The following is a 20,213-nucleotide window of genomic DNA, read 5'->3' on the forward strand; positions in this document are numbered from 1 at the left end:
CTACCATAACTTAAGAATTTCAAAATCAAAGTCTCAGTGATTTATGTTCTAAGGATGGTTGTTTGATCTGTATCTGAAGTGCATTAATCATTGATAGCTTTTACAAATACTTATAGTAACTTAGGTAAATATCCTACCACCTCAGGAAAAAAAGGCTTTACCCACCACAGCCTTCCACCATTACCCTTAAGTCTTCTAATAACAAAACAGAATGCAAACATGGAGATTAAACAGGCAAGTTTTATTATCAAATGTAACAATTCTACAAAAACTCAGTAGTATTGTAGTATTACTGCCTATCTTAAAGTCTTTCAGAGCTTTGGGCAGACAGCATCTTAAGGTAGCCAAGTATAAAGAACTATTTTTCTGATCTTAAGTGCCAGTTATCACCAATTTTCACACAAAATGGTTTTTCTTTTTTCTTTTTATTTCTCCTACTGCAGTTAAAGGGCCATTGCTGGTCAGTGAAGAGGGAATGTTTGGCTCTCCGTTCAAGGTGTTAAAATTATGCAAAGTAAATAAAAATAGCAGCCACATAAATCTGCATGGCATTGCATCCAAGCTAAGGACAATATGAGTAAATTAAAGAAACATGTGCACTCAGTTAATCAAATCCTGTTTCCTCTTTGGAGTTACATGAGGCAGCAGTACTATCTAGCTAGTGTCTAATATTGCACTTTTGGAGCATAAACACAGCTAAACACATAGTGCTAAACACTGACAGCATCAGTACCTGTTCTCACCACATCAGTGTTTACCTCTCAGTCTAGCATGCTGACTATAACCCTATGCTTTTAAAAGTTTTAATTATTTGACAGTTAAGGCATTAGAGAAAAAGTTTTAAGGCTATCTTAATATATACAAGCATTCACTTTAGTTAGTATATTGCTTTCTAGAATACACTGTTCAAATATCTCATTTTTGTGATATTAAAAACTATGGAATTCCTTATTAAAGTCCAAACCATCAATAATGGGAATGGTACAATATAAAATAATACATATGAAGCCATAATATTCAATTACAATTCAAACTAGAAATTACTAACTACATGTAGCTGCTTCATTTTTGGTTTTACATTTTGGCCCCTAGTTCATTCTTATTTACAACTGATACCTACTGAGAAAAAAATCCAACATTTTAACTATGTATGTTTTGTGGTGGGTGTGCCATTTCTTCTCACTTCTTCCAAGGTGTTTTAAAAATAGTTTTGGTGGCTTTTAACTGTAAGACATTGTGATGGCCAAGAGACTGGGAAAATATTAGTTTTATTTCTTTTTGTAAGTTTGTGACTTAAGTATTCCAGGACCTTATTCTTGAGTTACTTGGGAAGAGCACGTGATTATGCAGGAGATGGGGAGAAAAGAGTTGGAACACACAAAAATGAAGCTTCCATAACAGAGTTCCTGATGGAGATAGTAGACACTAGTGGAGTGTTTTTTTCCCCCCAAGACTTAAAACTTAGGAAACACCTATGATGCCACGTTAGCTGGTAGTAATGGAGACACCCGATTTCAAATTCGCATTTTAAATGCCTATTTGCAATCAGCAAGGAGCCAAGCATGCTGCTTGCAATAAGAATTTGGCTTCACTGGCTCAAATTTTTCACTCCACCAAAAGATAGGGCACAGGCCCACTGTCCAATCATGTTTGCTGAAAATACTGCAGCCTGAGTGTAGACAAACTTCTCCTGAAGTTGCTAGAAGTTGTCTTATGTCTGAAGGTTTCAGGATCACCATACATCTTTCAAACACTGAAAAAAATGAACAAAAGGAAAAATTATAGTCTCTAAATTTTACAATTCTTAGTAGCCATTAAAAAAAGAGATTCTGAATTCTAAACGGTCTGAAAAAGCCTTTAGGTAGTCCAAATTTTTATTTTACACAGACGTAATTGGGATTTACACAGCAAATTCTCAGGGAATACAGTGCTGACAAGTGAAGTTTATGTGATAATTGGCATTTCCACAATACCCTACCCTTTGTATTATCATGCATGGGATAATGTGTGTGTTTTCACCTCCCCACTTAACTCTTTTGTGAAGAGACTATTCTCCTCATTCCTTATTCTGGGTCCCCGAGTTATCAGAACATTTTACTGATACTAGAGGTTTAATACCATTTTAAAAATAAATTAAACCATTAAGACAAAAATTTTAAATTAAATTCTAGTATAAGAAATTTAAAAAATTTTCAAACAAGAATATTTGTATCAGTAAGAAGCACTGAAAGGGGACTTCCCTGGCAGTCCAGTCGTTAGGATTCCTCGCTTCCAATGCAGGGGGCGCAAGTTCGATCCCTGGTCTGGGCACTAAGTTCCCACATGCCGTGTGGGGCGGCCAGAAAAAAAAGAAGCACTGAGGAATGACACTGACACTGTAGCAAACATGAGCTCTACACGTCAGTGACTAATCGATAAAAGCCACCTTTATGTGGATTATTTCATCCTTACAACCACCCTATTATATTACCATGTTATCCCCACTTTACAGATGGGGAAACTGAGGCACAGAGCAATTAAGCCAATAATTGGAAGATCTAGAATTTGAATGTAAATTGGTTCCACTGTGCTACTTTACTTATACACCACACGAAATCTTTAAAATGAAAACTGTAACTAGGCATGTGTATACTCTGACATGTAAATGAGAAACAGAAATGAAGATAGAAATAAAGATAGCTGTTCAGAGTTCAGCCTTATTCATATGGCCACTTTGTAACTGTGGTTAAGACTAGATTTGCTTTTAGAACAGATTCCAAAATTGGTACAGATTTATTCAGGTACTTTAAGAACAGAGAAACATTTATTTGTTAGAATTCGTTTTTAAAATGTGGTTTACAAAGTGACCATAGTTAACATTTAGCTTTAAACATTATGCATTGAAACCTCCTCCCTGGTACAGACAAGAAAATCTCTATCAATGACCCAACAACATTATTGCCCAATAACTATTTTGTCCTCCTTTTGGCAAAAGCAACAGATTTTCCTTAAATGACTGCCCGTCACCCAATCTCAAGGCCATAAAGAGGCAACTTTACTGCTGAGCCCAACAAGTGACCCAGATATAGCCAATAAGAGCCCTGCATGTCCTTGGCCACAGTGGTTTCAGAGATGGACTTAAAGTGGGGCCAGTGACACTGAATTCTTGGCTTCCTCTGGACTTGCAATGGAAGGGTGGGAAGGCAGGAGTTGCTGAGGGTACGTCATGGAGAGAGTTTGGCTGAGAGTGAGCCCTTGGATCCAGCCAGGTCAGTCAACTCTGGACCTGTCTGTTATCAGAGTCAATGAATTCCACCTTCCTCATTCTCAGCCCATACTATTAGTATTCTAGTAGGAAACCATTGTAGATGCTGAAAATTATACCTTCATATTTTGTCAAAATGTGGAAGAGTTCAGAAGAAATTAAAAGTTTAACCTTCTCAGACCTGCCTTTTAATCCCAGTGGTATCCAATGGAATTTTAGCATTTAGCAATGAGCACATTCCTAGCTGCCAGCAAAAAATAGAAAATCTCAGACAAATAAGGAGAAAATGTTTCCTATTCCCCTTTAGCTGCAGAAAAGCAAACACTATTATGCAAAGACAATTTTGAAGCTACAACTGCAAGTATCCACAAATCAGTCTTTCCTTTCTAGTAAGGTCTGTGTTAAAACATACAATGTTGTATTTTGCACTAAACTGTCATTAAAAGTACTATGTACAAAGAATTCTTTTAAGATATCTGGATTTCACCAACTGTTGTTATGCCCTATGGAATGAACCTAAACCCCTTAAAAAAAAAGCTTGCAATTCTGATTAGTTGTAATATTTTATTTCCTCCCAGTAATTCTGACACCTCTTTTCTGAAAAGTATAATTCATAGGTGAGATTTTTTTGTTAGGACAGAAAAACAGTTTCTTCTTCCTTATATTAAAGATAAAATAAAACCCATAACTCAAGATTCTTTAATCAAAGAAAGCCTGTTGGTCATTTAAATCAATAGAATCAGCATTTATCTGTTGTTCTTGCCCATTTTTATAATACTAGTTGGAGGAGGAAGACAGAAGTTTTGTCTAATTTTGAAAGCTGCTTTTTTTATCCAAAAGATACCTTGAGGGACTTCTCTGGTGGTCCAGGGGCTAAGACTCCATGCTCCCAATGCAGGGAGACCAGGTTCAATCCCTGATTAGGGAACTAGATCCCACATGCCGCAACTAAGAGTTTGAATGTCGCAACTAAAGATCCCACATGCTGCAACGAAGACCCTGGGTGCCCAAGACCCAGGTGCAGAAAAATAAATAAATAAATAAATATTTAAAAAACAAAACAAAACCGAAATCTCTAAAATCAAGCAAACAAAAACAAACAAAAGATACCTTGAATTTTTTGGCCAAAAACTAAAATATTGATCAAAAAATAAAATAAAAAGATTTTTCAATCCACAAAGTAATCTAAACTATACACTTAAGAGACCAAGTATAAAAAACACTCTTCAAATGAGAGTTACATGGAGATTTTTTGTTTTGTTTTTTGCATAAAATTTAGCTGTTGTGAGAATACCAGGCTTAATATATTGCAAGAATCTCCAAAAATACCTAGTATACAGACAAAAGTTTTCACAAAAAAGCAAAGAAAACTATAAACACTTTATCTTGACTTCCCAGCTTTCAGAACTGTGAGAAATCGAATTGCGTTAGGACAGCCTGAATGGATGAAGCCATTTACCAAATGATCAAATTAATACCACCAGGGAGGTCATGTGGGTATAGTACAACAGATATTATGTATCACGAGATCTCATGAGAGGGGCTCTTCACCTCTATGTATTCTTTCCTAACACCCATTACCCCAGCCTAATCACAAGAAAAACATTAAACAAATTCAAACTAAAGGACAGCCCATAAGACTTCAAAAGCAGCATAACTCGGAACTGTCAAGGTCTAGAAAATAAGCAAAGACTGAGAAACTAACACAGACCAGAGGACACTAAGGAGACAGGCCAACTAAATGTGAAATCCTAGACTGGATCCTGGAATAGAAAAAGGACATTAATGGAAATACTGGTGAAATTTGAATAATGTCTGAAATGTAGATAGTAGTCAAAAACATTGCCCATGTAATGATTATTGTGATCATAGCAACAAAATAGTTATTTGTATACGTAAAGAACTTTAGTTTGTATAACTTTATACTCATTAATCCACCTAATTCTCACCCCCCAAAAATGTTACATATGTAGAAGAGATTTTTTCCCAATTTTTACAGAGAAGGGAAATGTCACCTCTAAAGAATTATCATCTCCATATGTATGCAAAATATAGTTGTAAATATAGTTAAGAAGCACTTGTTGACAGATTTAAATTTATGAGCTGACCCTGCCCCTTTGAGATCCTAGGAGTATGAGACTTGGAACTCACAGTGAAAGTGGGGGGTACCAGAACCCTGGCCGTCTGAGGAGGCATTCTTACCAGCCAGCCATCACAATCTCCTTCTCTGGAGGGAAACCTGAGCATCTTTAATAGACTGTGAGCTGTCCTTGGGGGTCTTTTATAATCAAAAAAAGAGGCATATCTACAGTAATTCTTGGGGCAGTCAACAAATATTGGCTGGTGTGAGAGGACAAGGCTACATGAGAAGACAGATAGTGTGACGTTTTTATTTTATTTATTTATTTATTTATTTATTTTTGGCTGTGTTGGGTCTTTGTTGCTGCGCGCGGGCTTTCTCTAGTTGTGGTGAGCGGGGGCTACTCTTCGTTGCGGTGTGCGGGCTTCTCATTGCGGTGGCTTCTCTTGTTGCAGAGCACGGGCTCTAGGTGCACGGGCTTCAGTAGTTGTGGCGCACAGGCTCCGCGGCATGTGGGATCTTCCCGGACCAGGGCTCAAACCCATGTCCCCTGCATTGGCAGGTGGATTCTTAACCACTGCGCCACCAGGGAAGCCCCAGTGTGACTTTTTACCAGACCTCACCATGGGCTTTGGCTACCCTTATCTGATTCTATAACCAGCAGTGACACTGTTCTTTCAATAAATTTTTAGAGCACTGTATTAGTTTCCTGTGGCTGCTATAACAAATTACCACAGTTTGGTTGCTTAAAACAGCATAAATTTATTCTTACAATTCTGGAGGCCAGAAGTCAGAAATCAAGGTGTCAGCCAGGCTGCACACCCTCCAGAGGCTGTAGGAAATAATCTACTCTTGGCTTCTTCCAGCTTCTGGTGGCTGCAGGTGTTCCTTGGCTTGTGTCCACATCATTCCAATCTCTTTCTCTGTAGTTACACTTCCACCTCCTCTCTTATATGTGTCTACCTGATCTCTTTCTGCCTCTTTCTTGTAATTGCACTTAGGGCCCACACAGGTAATCCAAAATAAACTCCTCCTCTCAAGATCCTTAATTTATATCCTTTGCCATGTAAGGCAAAAGTCACAGGTTCCAGGGATTAGGATGTAGACATATATTTTCGGTCACTGTTCAGTTCAATGCAAGCACTTATTCTGCTGTGCTCTTATTTGCCCAAAGGAAAAGAGCACCAAGACTGAAGCTAGAAGTTATCGGTCTTTTTATCAGCTTGGTCACTAGCTGTATGACTCTGTGAAAGTTGTCTAATCTCTCTGGATTTCATCTCATCTGTCAAATGGGGTCAGGGTACCTGTCCTGATACCTCACAGGGCTGTGGTAAAACTCAAAGGAGACTGCAGATATAAAAGTGCTCTCAGAGCGTAAGCCACTCTATTGGTGTCAAAGATGACTGGTGACGATGAATTTGATATTCATATGGATGAGGAGAAAAAATATATAAATATACAGTCACAATATAAGGTTAAGGGGAAAAAAACAGGTCTAAAGTTCCTTGAGGGCATACAAAAAAAGGAGCTGAAAGGAACTATTCACTGTGGTTATTTCTGGATGGTGGGATTATTAGTGATTTCCTTGTACCTGTCTATATGTTCCAAATTCTTTATAATAAGCACACAATACATTTATGATCCTTACTTCCCAGGGTTGTTAACTAAATGAGATAACTTATGTTCAGTATTTCACATAGTACTCGATGTGAATTTTTAAAAATCCTCAATATAAAGGCAGATTAATCTGATGTTATAAGAAAATGCAAAAGTCTGGATTTTAACAAAGCAGCTGATATGTTATCCTATCATGATCCCAAATATACAATACATAAGATAGAAATAGAGGTATTGAGTAATGGTCATAGTCAATTTAGGACATTTCTAATGTAATTTCAAAAGGTTCCACTTCTAGTCAGATTTTTTTGTTCGTTTGCTTTGTTTTGGCTACACCGCGAGGCATGCAGGATCTTAGTTCCCTGACCAGGGATCAAACCCAGGTCCCGGCAGTGAAAGCGCTGAGCTCTAACCACTGGAATGCCAGGGAATTCCCCAATTCTAGTCATTTCTTATTCAAAATACTCATTTTACAATATGGACAATATGCTTGTCAAGTTCACAGACAGCATCAAGGGGTTGAATAAAAAATATTTGAAAAGACAAAGTATGAACCAAAAATAACACCAGCAGGTTAGAATAATGTGCTCTCATCACTGTGAACTAGACTAGAAAATACCCCATTCATACTACCTCGTATCTGGGCATGCTCTTTGATAGTACCAAGATATCTTGAAACCTCACTGAAAATGGCAGAGAATCAACACTTCCAACCCAGGATGGGGGTTTTTACAACTTCAGAATGAGAGGCTAAGTCTATAACTGTCATTTCTCAAAGATGACATTGCACTGGCAACCTCTTTTCTAATTCAGAATCCATGTGGTTGAAGCCCACATGGTCCTTGGCCATGAAAATGGTTACAAAATTTGAAAATGACACGCCAGCAAACCAACTTCAGCAAACCCAATAATAAAAAATGAAGAAATAAGCCACACCAATTCCGGACCATGTCCTTATAACTCTATCTCTTTTGAGGAGACTCATAGGCAATGTCAGTATCCTTTAAGGGAAGTTTATAGATTAATGGGGGGGGGGGGGAGAACTATCAGGATCCCTTTCTTCTAGATTTAGTTTAAAAGAGAAGAAAGACATGCAACAAAAACCTCACAGTCATTTTGGAATGGAGCATATTTAAAAGTATACCCAGATGAAGCTTAAAACCATTATGCTAAGTGAAATAAGCCAGTCATGAAAGGACAAATATTGTGTTATACCATTTATAAGGTACCTAGAATAGCCAAATGCATAGAAACAGAAAAGAGAATAACGGTTCCCAGGGTGCTGGGGAAAGAGGGAAAGGAGACTGTTTAATGTATTTAGAGTTTCAGTATGAGAAGGTGAAAAAGTTGATGGTGGTAATGTTTGCATAAAAATGTGAATGTACTTAATGCCACTGAACCATACACTTAAAAATGATTAAAATGGCATTATGTATTATTTTACCACAACATTTAAAAAAAAAAGAAACTAGGACAAAAAAGTGTAACCAACTCGATAGAATTTTCATATGACTCAGTGATTCTACTCCTAGATATATACTCAAAATAATTTAAAATACTCAAATATTAGTGCATAATTGTTCATATCAGCACTATTTACAATATCCAGAAGGTAGAAATAGCCCATATGCCCATCAACAGATAAATGAAAGAAACAAAATGTGGTATAGCCATACAATGGAATATTATTCGGTCACAGAAAGGAATGAAGTACTGATACACACTACAATGTGGATAAACATCAAAAACGTGAAATGAAGCAGATTGGTTGCCTGGGTCTATGGGGAGGGGAAATTGGGAGCTACTGCTTAATGGGTATAGGATTTTCTTTCAGAGTTGATAAAAATCACTTAATTGTATACTTTAAAATGATTTATTTTATGTTATGTGGTTTTTACCTCAATTAAAAAAAAAAACAAAAGAAAGAAAGAAAGCATACCCAACCTGTATTCCACATGATATGAATAAATTTCCAAATGGAAAAGTATTTCCATATATGTTGCTTAGATACTATCTACTTAGATGACAACCTTAATTCCAGTCTCCATTCCTTCTAGGATTTCTGACATTCTTACATCACATAAAGGGAAGATGGCATCTGCCACCTGACTTCTAAAAAACACTTTGAGATTTTTGACCTCTATTTGTTTGGCCCTTTATAATTTAACTTTCATATCATAGAGCCTTACCTTCTTTTCTGAGGATGCTCTAACTGCTGGGGCCCTTAAATACAAACCCATTCTTTGGATAGAGTCCTGGCCTGGTCATTTGTGTGTACAAGTCCATCCTCGGTTGCATACTAAAATGCAAGTTAAAACAAACAGGATCAAAAGATGGACAAACGGTCACTATGGATGGTTAGTATTTCAACTGAATAGATCTACCAACTGAATTATAGGACATTTAGACCATAGGAAACAAGTTAACGCTGATACAAGCCATATATGTAACTGCTAATCCCAAGTCATCAATTCTTACTTAACACGTCTAAATACCATAAAAATCCCTACTAGGAGGGAAGTTAGATTGAGCACGTGGATAGAAAAAGAACATCGTACTGCAACGCCACCAAACACTTCAGATCTTGATAATAGTACTTTCCATCACACCACAAGTGTGACTAGATATCAAATATTTGAGCACCAACTATTTTCAAGGTATTCTACAATAAGCCCAAATTCTCTATATAACTTGGTGAACTTTAAATAGTATGAGATATATTTGTAATATCAACCTAATTCTCTCAGCAGTGCAGCAAGTAAAAAGCAGTGAGAGGCCCAAGGAGATAATGAATAAAGTCAGTACTTCGAGGAGAAGCAAAAACTAGCACTACTGAAAATGCAAAGCCGTTGACAGTAAAGGTTAATGCAAAGAGCAAATGAAAAAGTTAAAGGACTTATATAAGGATACCTAACAGCCCATTTCAGAATAAGAGGCCCATCAACTAAAATATAGACACAGATTTACTTCCATGACCAGAATGACATCCTCATCACCAAATATTTTTATAGTAGTCTTTTTGCCTTCGTAAATTCAATCCTCATTCTATTACTCTCATTTATCAAAATGGGCCTAACTCGGGTACTTTTACTTTACAAGAATGCAGATTTGATAGCAGAACCCATGTCCTGTATCTTGCTTTAGCATCAGAATTCTTCCCTTTTTGTAAATCCTTGCCCTTTCCAACTTTACAGCCCCCTCAACCCCAAATGAAGTATGGAAAAATTAAGTTGGAGTAGTTTTATAGAAAGAATTTTGCTGAGGATAGAGGAAGCATACATCCAAAAATTAAAAATAACATTTATAAAGATGACATATGCCATTTTATATATAAAATATATATATATATTTTAAAAGACAGAAACAGAAACCATTAAGAGATTTCATTCATTCAACCAATTATTACCAAGGATTTGCTTAATTACATAAGTAAATTACATAATTATGTAGGATGAATCATAAATAACCAAAAATCAAATGAAAACCTCCCATGAAATCAGCAACAGCAATAAAATCACCATAGGTAAAGATAGACACAGATTACATTTGAGAACAATTTTTTTTAAAAGCCATCCATTGGTTTTTGTCTTGTGACAAAGCCATATCTAAAAGAATCTAGACTCTCATGGTTAGCGGCTATTACTAAAATAACTGAGAACAGGCAAAAATAAATAAGAAGGCAAGGAAGGACCCTTAAAAGCAGTAGAAAATATAAGCTTTTATGTAAGAGTGACATGAAATTAGGTTATATACAAAAGATTTTGAAAGTATGCATTGTAACTACCTTAAAGCTCAAACTACTGAAGAATAATATGATATACTGAATTAGATAATTCAGGTTCCTATGTAATCCTACTTTATTGATCCAGTTCATAAATTCCAAGCACTTCAGAAATGAAGGCAAATGCCTTGAGACAAAATAATTTCACAGAATCTTTGTGCTTCTGATTATACTAGGTCTGCTCCAACCTTGAATGATTCCCTAGAAGCTACTAGAAGATGAAATAACTTCAGGGACTTCCCTGGCCATCTGGTGGTTAAGACTTCCAATGCAGGGTGTATGGGTTCGATCCCTGGTCGGGGAGCTAAGATCCCACATGGCTCACAGACGAAAAACCAAAACATAAAACAGAAGCAATATTGTAACAAATTCAATAAAGACTTTAAAAATGGTCCACATCAAAAAAATCTTTTAAAGAAGTAAATAAAATTTTTAAATAAAATAAAATAACTTCAGTCTGTAGCAGTTTATCTTAATTTTGAAGCATGTCAATCTTTTAGCCATAAATCTAGAAATAGCTGCTATTACGTGTCTGTGGTATAATAAATACCCACAAAAGCCAGCCATGGCACTCTTCATAGTAAGAGCAATTTTGCTTACTCTCATAACCAATATATGTGTATGACCACTTAATTCTATTCAGTGTGAAGGTAATAAAAGTTAATTAGTCAAAACAAAAGAAATTAATTCAATTGACTACTAAAACCTGAAACTTTGCTTATACTTTCTAGAACTGGAAAACCATGGGAGAAAATACAAAACTCAAATGTATTCTCCATGAGATTAAATAATCTTTACAATAGCCTTCAGTAAAATTCTCTACTCTTTTCATAATCTAGCGAATCAGATACAAAGTTCGGAAAGTAACATTTTTACTCCTGCAGGGGTTTCCAACAGGCAGCATAATTGTTTAGGGAAGAAGTAAAGTATCTACTGATCTCTGAAAAATAGCTTACTTCTGGAAAGAATGTGCTAAGCCAAGCAGTAACAAAAGATAACTTTTGTCCACCTTCATTCAGTCTTTCACTATCACACAGATTTTCTTCATTTGTCCAAAAATATCCCATGATGGTAACTTGGTAGGTTCGGGGCATCCCCACTGACATCATTTTAGCTGAGGTCCACAATCCTCCATGATTCATGGATACCAAGAGCTTGTAAACCTGTTCTAAGAGTGAAACGGCACCTGCAGGCACAGCCCTTATCATGCTGTACTGTAAATGCTCAAGGGCTATTTTAGGATTTGATGATTATGCCTACAAGTGCTTCTCAACTCTGAAGACTCGAGCACGGCTCAGCCCCAGGAGGAAAGACCATTTTGGCTTTTAGTGCAATTAAAAGGCTGCAAGATACTGATTTTCAGACGTTGCAGGAAAGGAAGGAGTTCGGGTTCTAACCATGTGATTTAAGGAAGGAAAGGTGTCCGCTCAGGTGAGATGACAATGAGAAGATTTTGCTTGCTGTGAAGGAGCTCTTACCAAGCTGTTCTTAAGTCAAAGAACAATTGATGGACACAGGCAGTCGTAGAAAAACTGACACGAGTAAATATCAGTTTCACAAGAATTAGCAGATCATAAAAGACTCACTGAATATCTTACAGCTCATTTTAAGGAGTTACCATCTAAAGATTCACTGAGTCACCCTTATTTTTCCAGATTAGACAGAGAGGCCTCGGACTACTTTTTAAATACTCCAACTCCACGTTTGAGGAAAATTCCTTCTTAGCCAATCTTACTATAGATGGAAACACCCACATCACTGTGTGCCCTAAAGAGCTTTCTCAAAGCAGCCCAACTGGGAAAAAAAAAAAAAAAAAAAAAGCATCAATAGATTAAGTTGAAGTAATTAAAACAGCATGGAAAAGCCCCAATCCTATTAAAGGGATGAGTTTGAAGTTAGCACTCAGACAACTAGTCCCCCTGACTTTGACTCTGGTTCTTCATAAAGAAAATCTATTTATTAACACTTGTACACATGAGTTTCAGAGAATTTGCTTCTTTCCTGGCTGCATTCTTTAGGCACATCAACTTAAGTAATAAGGGCACTGAGTATTTTTCTTCTTCAAGGTACTGACCTGGTAACCTTGGAAGAAGTTAAGAATTTCCTTAACTCCAGTATTGTAGGCCAGGCCCTGCATTCTGACCACCGTGCCAGGCTGTGGAGGGACACCGCTAAGATTAGCAGCTGTAGGGAAGTAGCCAAGACTATTGGGCGAACCTGGGGGGCTAAAGGGAGAGAAAGCACAGTGAACCAATAGAAATAGACAATGTCTAATATTTACTCTAAAAACATTAGTTACTTAAGGAAACTGACTTTCTCAAGGTGATCTTTCTTAGAATTCTTAAGAGTTATCTCTCCCAAGAGAAGTACACCATAGCTATTCTGTCCCACAGTTCCACAAAAGCCAAAAGCTGAAAGATAGAAGGGTTAATGCAGAGTTAAATACAGGGTTTCCCCAAAGATCCAGTTCTGAGAGTCCTAAATGAAGGAAGGAGAGAAGGAAACTTCTGCAGCCACTCAACCACAAAGCACCACTTCCAAAGCCTAGCTTATTGATGATTAACTGGCTAGTTATCAGGAATACTAAGGCATGAAAAGGCATGAACACAAAGGAATAATAGAAACCATAGCCACAGAGACCAAAAAGTATACAAAATGATTGCTCCAAAGAATAGACTTTTACTCCTATACACAAGTGTACAACACAGTAAGTACAGCATAATAAGACAGCAAAGTACTATAGCACCCATGAGTTATTGCTTCCAACCTGACTGAAAAAAAAGTGTGGGTGGTGGGGAGGAACAAGTAAATTGGAAGGGATGCATCAAACTACATCACCCACCATTAACACGAGGGGAAACTAATGATGGGTCCTCTTTGTGTATCTGGGGCAATTACCTCCAAGGAACAAAAGCCACATGAATACCTAATCATTCTTCTTCTTTTTTAAAAAAATGTTTATTTATTTATTTGGCCGCACTGGGTCTTAGTTGTGGCACTCAGGATCTTCGTTGCCACGTGCAGGATCTTTAGTTGCGGCAGGCAGGATCTAGTTCCCTGACCGGGGATCGAACCCGGGCCCCCTGCATTGGGAGCACGGAGTCTTAACCACTGGACCACCAGGGAAGTCCCCCTAAGCATTCTTTATGTGGTAACTCAACTAATTACTATATTATGAAATTAGTTTCACTCTGTCCCTTACGCAATCTGTTTCCCACCACAGTTAGTTGCTAGATACCCATACTTAAAAATATATACGCATAGGGAAAATTTTTTTTTAAAGTAGTCATTAGCTTAAAGAGCAATAAAGACCCACAGCTTTAGATTATTAACTCTTATAAATCATTCTAAGTAGGTAATTATCCCATTTCAAAGACAAGTAAACACATAATGGAAGGGACTAAAAATCTTTGAGATTATCTATCCTACATAATCATAACTGATGGGTTAATAGGAACGATACCAGATGGTGAATCCAGTCCCAGACTCCATTTTAGTAGCACAGTAACCTTGAGCAAGTCACTTAATGTCTCTGAATTCCAATTTTATCATTTGTTAAATGGGGATTACACTTCCTAGTTTCACAGAATTGTTCTTCAGCTTCAATGATTTAACATATCAAATTACTCCACAAACCATAAAATGCAATAATTTGTTGTTCTATTATTATTCTCACTCTTGCTATTTCCATAATCATTCTTCCATTTCACTTCTAAAATATGGGAGCCTGAAAATATTACTTGACATCAAGCTGCCCATAACCTGTTAAGTCTCTAAAACAGTGATTCTCAACTTGTCTGCATATTAGAGTCACTTGATGAGATTTTTACAACTCTCTGAGGAGAGTCTCTTTAGAGATCAAGAGTCAATCTGTGTGTAACTGTCAGAGCAAAGAGAGGGAATGCTGAACTTAAGGCCTGAGAAGGACTTTAGCCATCATTTAGCCACACCTCCTCACTTTTACAGAGATGGAAATGGAAACTAAGAGTTAAATAATTTCCCAAAGGTCACACAACAAGTTAGCGCTTCACAAAACTGAAGAACTACCCAGATTTCTCAACTTCTACTTCAGTATCTCCCCCTTATACAAGCACCATTCATTCAAAGACCATATTTGCTCATGTCAAATGCCTGATAGATAGTAACACTAATACTCAAAGACTATCAAGACTTCTGTGTATTTTGCTTAGTTACTCAGACTTTCCACACTGGATATGAAAATCAGATCATTTCCATAGTATACAACTCACTTCTATGACTCTGACCTGGCATATTCTATGTCTCTGGTTAAAGATCTCTTATAAATTAAATCTAGGTATCTAGTATTGGGTTGGCCAAAGAGTTCGCTTGGTTTTTTCTGTAAGATGGCCCTAGTAGCGCTTAGTTGTCTTAACTTCATTTGAAACAATTTTGTCAGATTGCATTGTGACAGCTGTCATATCAGCGTGCATTTAAAAAAAAAAACAAAAAAACAAAAAGCTTATCAAAACTGGTGATTTTTGTGTAGCTATTTTAATATTGAAGATGGGGGAAAAAAGCAACATTTCCGGCATATTATGCTTTCTTATTTCAAGAAAGGTAAAAACGCAACTGAAATGCAAAAAAAGCTTTGTGCAGTGTATGGAGAAGGTGCTGTGACTGATCAAACGTGTCAAAAGTGGTTTGTGAAGTTTCACGCTGGAGATTTCGAGCTGGGTGATGCTCCAAGGTCGGGTAAAACCAGTTGAAGTTGATAGTGATCAAATCGAGACATTAATTGAGAACAATCAATGTTACACCATGCAGGAGACAGCCGACATACTCAAAATACCCAAATTAACTGTTGAAAATCATTTGCACCAGCTTGGTTATGTTAATTGCTTTGATGTTTAGGTTCCACATAAGTTAAGTGAGAAAAACTTTCCTGACCATATTTGTGCATGCAATTCTCTACTGAAACATAATGAAAACGTTCCATTTTTTTTTTTTAATTTATTTATTTATGGCTGTGTTGGGTCTTCGTTTCTGTGCGAGGGCTTTCTCTAGTTGTGGCAAGTGGGGGCCACTCTTCATAGCGGTGCGCGGGCCTCTCACTATCGCGGCCTCTCTTGTTGCGGAGCACAGGCTCCAGACGCGCAGGCTCAGTAGTTGTGGCTCACGGGCCTAGTTGCTCCGCGGCATGTGGGATCTTCCCAGACCAGGGCTCGAACCCGTGTCCCCTGCATTGGCAGGCAGATTCTCAACCACTGCGCCGCCAGGGAAGCCCAAACGTTCCATTTTTAAAACAAATTTGTGACAGGTGATAAAAAGTGGATACTGTACAATAATGTGGAACGGAAGAGATCGTGGGGCAAGTGAAATGAACCACCACCAACACACCAAAGGCCAGTCTTCAACCAAAGAAGGTGATGTGTGTATATGGTGGGATTGGAAGGGAGTCCTCTATTATGAGCTCCTCCCGGAAAACCAAATGATTAATTCCAATTAGACCAACTGAAAGCAGCACTCCACGAAAAGTGTCTGGAATTAGTCAACAGAAAACGCATAATCTTCCATCAGGATAATGCAAGACCACATGTTTCTTTGATGAACAGGCAAAAACTGTTACAGCTTGGCTGGGAGGTTCTGATTCATCTGTTGTATTCACCAGACATTGCACCTTCAGATTTCCATTTATTTTGGTCTTTACAAAACTCTCTTAATGGAAAGAATTTCAATTCCCTGGAAGACTGTAAAAGACACCTGGAACAGTTCTTTGCTCAAAAAGATAAAAACTTTTTGGAAGATGGAATTATGAAGTTGCCTGAAAAATGGCAGAAGGTTGTGGAACAAAACGGTGAATACGTTGTTCAATAGAGGTCTTGGTGAAAACGAAAAATGTGTCTTTTATTTTCACTTAAAAACCAAAGGAACTTTTTGGCCAACCCAATACCTTCAAAATACAACCAAGATAAAATAAAAGTTATCTAACTGGAAATTTAAGGCTATAAATGGCAATTATGTTCAGCATCTGTAGGGTAGCACCTAGTCCAATGAAGCCAAAACACAATACAATTGGGATTCACATCATTATTCTTTGCACTAGGATTATCTGCTGTAGACAAGATATCTTAAGAAAAATTAAATAATCTGTATCTACCTGACAGGGCATGAGAATAAGAATTTTCTCTCAACCTAAATTCCAGGTCTTTCAGATTACTGAAATAAAAAACAGCAAGAAATAAAGTAACTTGTGGAGTAAAAATGATAGTATAGAGACAAAGCAAACTTATACGTAGAAAATCAAATAGAGTTTGCTGAACTATTACTAGAATAAGCCAGTTTGGCAAGGTTACAAGATATAAGATCAATGCACAAAATAAATTAACTACATTTCTATACACTACAATGAACAATCCAAAAAGGAAATTAGGAAATCAATTCCATTCACAATAGCATCAAAAAGAACAAAATATTTAGGAAAAAAATTTGACAAAGGAAGAGCAAGACTTGTACACTAAAAACTATGAAACACTGTTAGAAAATAAAAGATCTAAATAAATGGAAAGACAGCCCATGTTCATAAACAGAAGATTTAATTTTGTTAGAATGGCAATACTATCTCTAAATTGTACAGATTCGATGTAATAGCTATCAAAATTCCAACTGGCTTTTTTGCAGAAAACGACAAAACTAAAGCTAAAACATATATGGAAATACAAATGACCCAGAATAGACAAACTTTCTTAAAAAAGAACAAAGTAGGAGGACTTACATTTCCTAAATGCAAAACTTACTCTAAAGCTACAGTAATCAAAATGGTGTGGTATTCCCATAAGGGTAGGCAATGATCAATAGAATAGAATTTGAGAGGTGAGAAATAAACCCTTACATTTATGGTCAATTGATTTTTTTTTTTTTTTTGGGCCACGCTGCACAGCCCACGTGATCCCAGTTCCCCGACCAGGGATCGAACTTGGACCCTCGGCAGTGAAAGCGTGGTGTCCCAATCACTGGACAGCCAGGGAATTCCCTGGTCAATTGATTTTTGACAAGGGTTCCAAGACAATTTGATGAGGAAAGAATAGTCTTTTCAGTAAATGGTGCTGGAACAATGAAATATCCACATGCAAAAGGATGAATTTAGACCTCTACCTCACTCCATATAAAAAATTAATTCAAAATGATAATATATCTAAGTGTAAGAGCTAACACTACACAACTCTTAAAAGAATATGCAGTAATACATTTTCATGACCTTGCATTATATCTGACAACAAAAGTATAAGTGAGAAAAGAAAAAATAGATAAGTTGGACTGCATCAAAACTTAAAACTCTTGGGCTTCCCTGGTGGCGCAGTGGTTGAGAATCTGCCTGCCAATGCAGGGGACACGGGTTCAAGCCCTGGTCTGGGAAGATCCAACATGCCACGGAGCGATTAGGCCCGTGAGCCACAATTACTGAGCCGCGCGTCTGGAGCCTGTGCTCTGCAACAAGAGAGGCCGCGGTAATGAGAGGCCCACGCACCGCGATGAAGAGTGGCCCCCACTTGCCGCAACTAGAGAAAGCCCTCGCACAGAAACGAAGACCCAACACAGCCATAAATAAATAAATAAACCCAAAGTTTAAAAAAAAAAAACTTTAAAAAAAAAACAAACTTAAAACTTTTGTGCTTAAGGGCTCCATCAGGAAAATTAGAAGACAACCCACAGACTGGGAGAAAATATTTGTAAGTCATATAAGCTCGCCTACCTAGAATATATACAGAAATTTTACAACTAAAAAACAGTAAGAAAAATAACTCAATTAAAAAATGTGCAGGGACTTCCCTGGTGGTCCAGTGGCTAAAACTCTGCTCTCCCAATGCAGGGGGTCCAGGTTCAATCCCTGGTCAGGGAACTAGATCCCACATGCTGCAACTAAGAGTTCGCATGCCGGACTTCCCTGGTGGCGCAGTGGTTAAGAATCCGCCTGCCAATGCAAGGGACACGGGTTTGAGCCCTGGTCCGGGAAGATCCCACATGCTGCGGAAAAACTAAGCCCGTGCGTCATAACTACTGAGCCTGCACTCTAGAGCCCACGAGCCACAACTACTGAGCCCGCATGCCACAACTACTGAAGCCCTTGCGCCTACAGCCTGTGCACTGCAAAAAGAGAAGCCACCGCAATGAGAAGCCCACGCACCACAACAAAGAGTGGCCCCCGCTCTCTACAACTAGAGAAAGCCCGCATGTAGCAATGAAGACCCGATGCCGCCAAAAAAAAGCCAGTCACAGAAGACCACATATGGTATGATTCCATTTATATGAAATATCTGAAAAAGCCAATCCATAGAAACAGAAAATAGAATGATAGTTATTTAGGGATGGGGGAGGGGCAAGTAAAGTGGGTAGAAGTGAATGGGAGTTTCTACTAATGGACACCAGGTTTCCTTTGGGGGTAATGGGTTACTCTAAAATTAGATTGTTACATTATCTAAAAATTAGTTTACACAATTGTTCTAAAATTAGCAGCACAACTCTGTAAATACACTAAAAACCACTGAATTGTATACTTAAAATAGGTTAATTTTATGATATGTAAACTACCGTAATAAAGCTGTTTTTAGGACTTCCCTGGTGGTGCAGTGGTTAGGAATCCTCCTGCCAATGCAGGGGACATGGGTTCGATCCCTGGTCCAGGAAGATCCCACATGCTGAGGAGCAGCTAAGCCCATGCACCACAACTACTGAGCCTGTGCTCTAGAGCCCAGGAACCACAGCTACTGAGCCCACACACCACAACTACTGAAGCCCGCATGCCTAGAGCCCGTGTTCCGCAACAAGAGAAGCCACCACAATGAGAAGCTCACGCACAGCAACAACGAGTAGCCCCTGCTCACCGCAACTAGAGAAAGCCTGTGTACAGCAACGAAGACACCATGCAGGGAAAAATAAATAAATAAATAAATATATTTTAAAAAATAAGTAAATAAATTAACTTTTCAACTAATCCAATTCAGTTAAGTACAATTTACAGTCAATGTTTGAGATATTTAATGCTTTCCATGGAAGGTTACTCAGTTATCAGAAAATTTTAGCCTTTTTCAAATCCCATGTAATCTAAGGAATGGTAGGGAGTGCTGTATGTTATAAGGGAAACAATTTTAAACATAAGAATAGCTTCAAAGTATAAAGTATAAATGGATGCTGCCATCACCACAGAATAAATGGATTATGCCATCACCACAGAATAAGGATAATGTAAAAATTATGTGCATTTGCTTTGTGGTGGTGGTTTAGAGAAAGATAAGGAATTTTTTAACCACACCCTAAATAATGGCTAAAAGAGAACTGTCCATCAAAACAAGACTATGCCAGTAGCTCATCCTAACATTCATTTTAAGTCATTGTTTTGGGTTTTTACCTCCATTATATCTTTAGTTAGGTTTCAGATTCTCAAGTGTCAGTATTTATCAGTCTCAGGTGTACATGGTAACAATAATGTAACCGCTACTCAAAAGCTACAGAGGTTCAAAAATTGATAGAACTAC

General features: G+C 37.6%; 1 protein-coding gene across 15 annotated transcripts in view; it reads right to left on the reverse strand.

Moving 5' to 3' along the window:
* Positions 1 to 222: 222 nt before the first annotated feature.
* Positions 223 to 20,213, reverse strand: part of ESRP1 (epithelial splicing regulatory protein 1) — a 58,967-nt gene continuing 38,976 nt past the window's right edge. For 8 of the 15 annotated variants that reach the window (XM_082363315.1, XM_082363312.1, XM_082363310.1 and 5 more), the window contains 3 exons: positions 12,797 to 12,947; positions 9,131 to 9,240; positions 1,617 to 1,753 (listed from right to left, as the gene is read on the reverse strand). In XM_082363315.1, the coding sequence (XP_082219441.1) occupies positions 9,150 to 9,240; positions 12,797 to 12,947 (242 nt within the window). In that variant the 3' untranslated portion in view covers positions 1,617 to 1,753; positions 9,131 to 9,149. Of the gene's footprint in view, positions 1,754 to 9,130; positions 9,241 to 12,796; positions 12,948 to 20,213 lie in introns of all 15 variants that reach the window. The other 7 variants (XR_014236360.1, XM_082363313.1, XM_082363311.1 and 4 more) reach the window with 6 other exon arrangements.

This window comes from Balaenoptera borealis (genome assembly GCF_965194805.1).
Source record: "Balaenoptera borealis genome assembly, chromosome: 17".
Taxonomy (NCBI): Eukaryota; Metazoa; Chordata; class Mammalia; order Artiodactyla; family Balaenopteridae; genus Balaenoptera; species Balaenoptera borealis.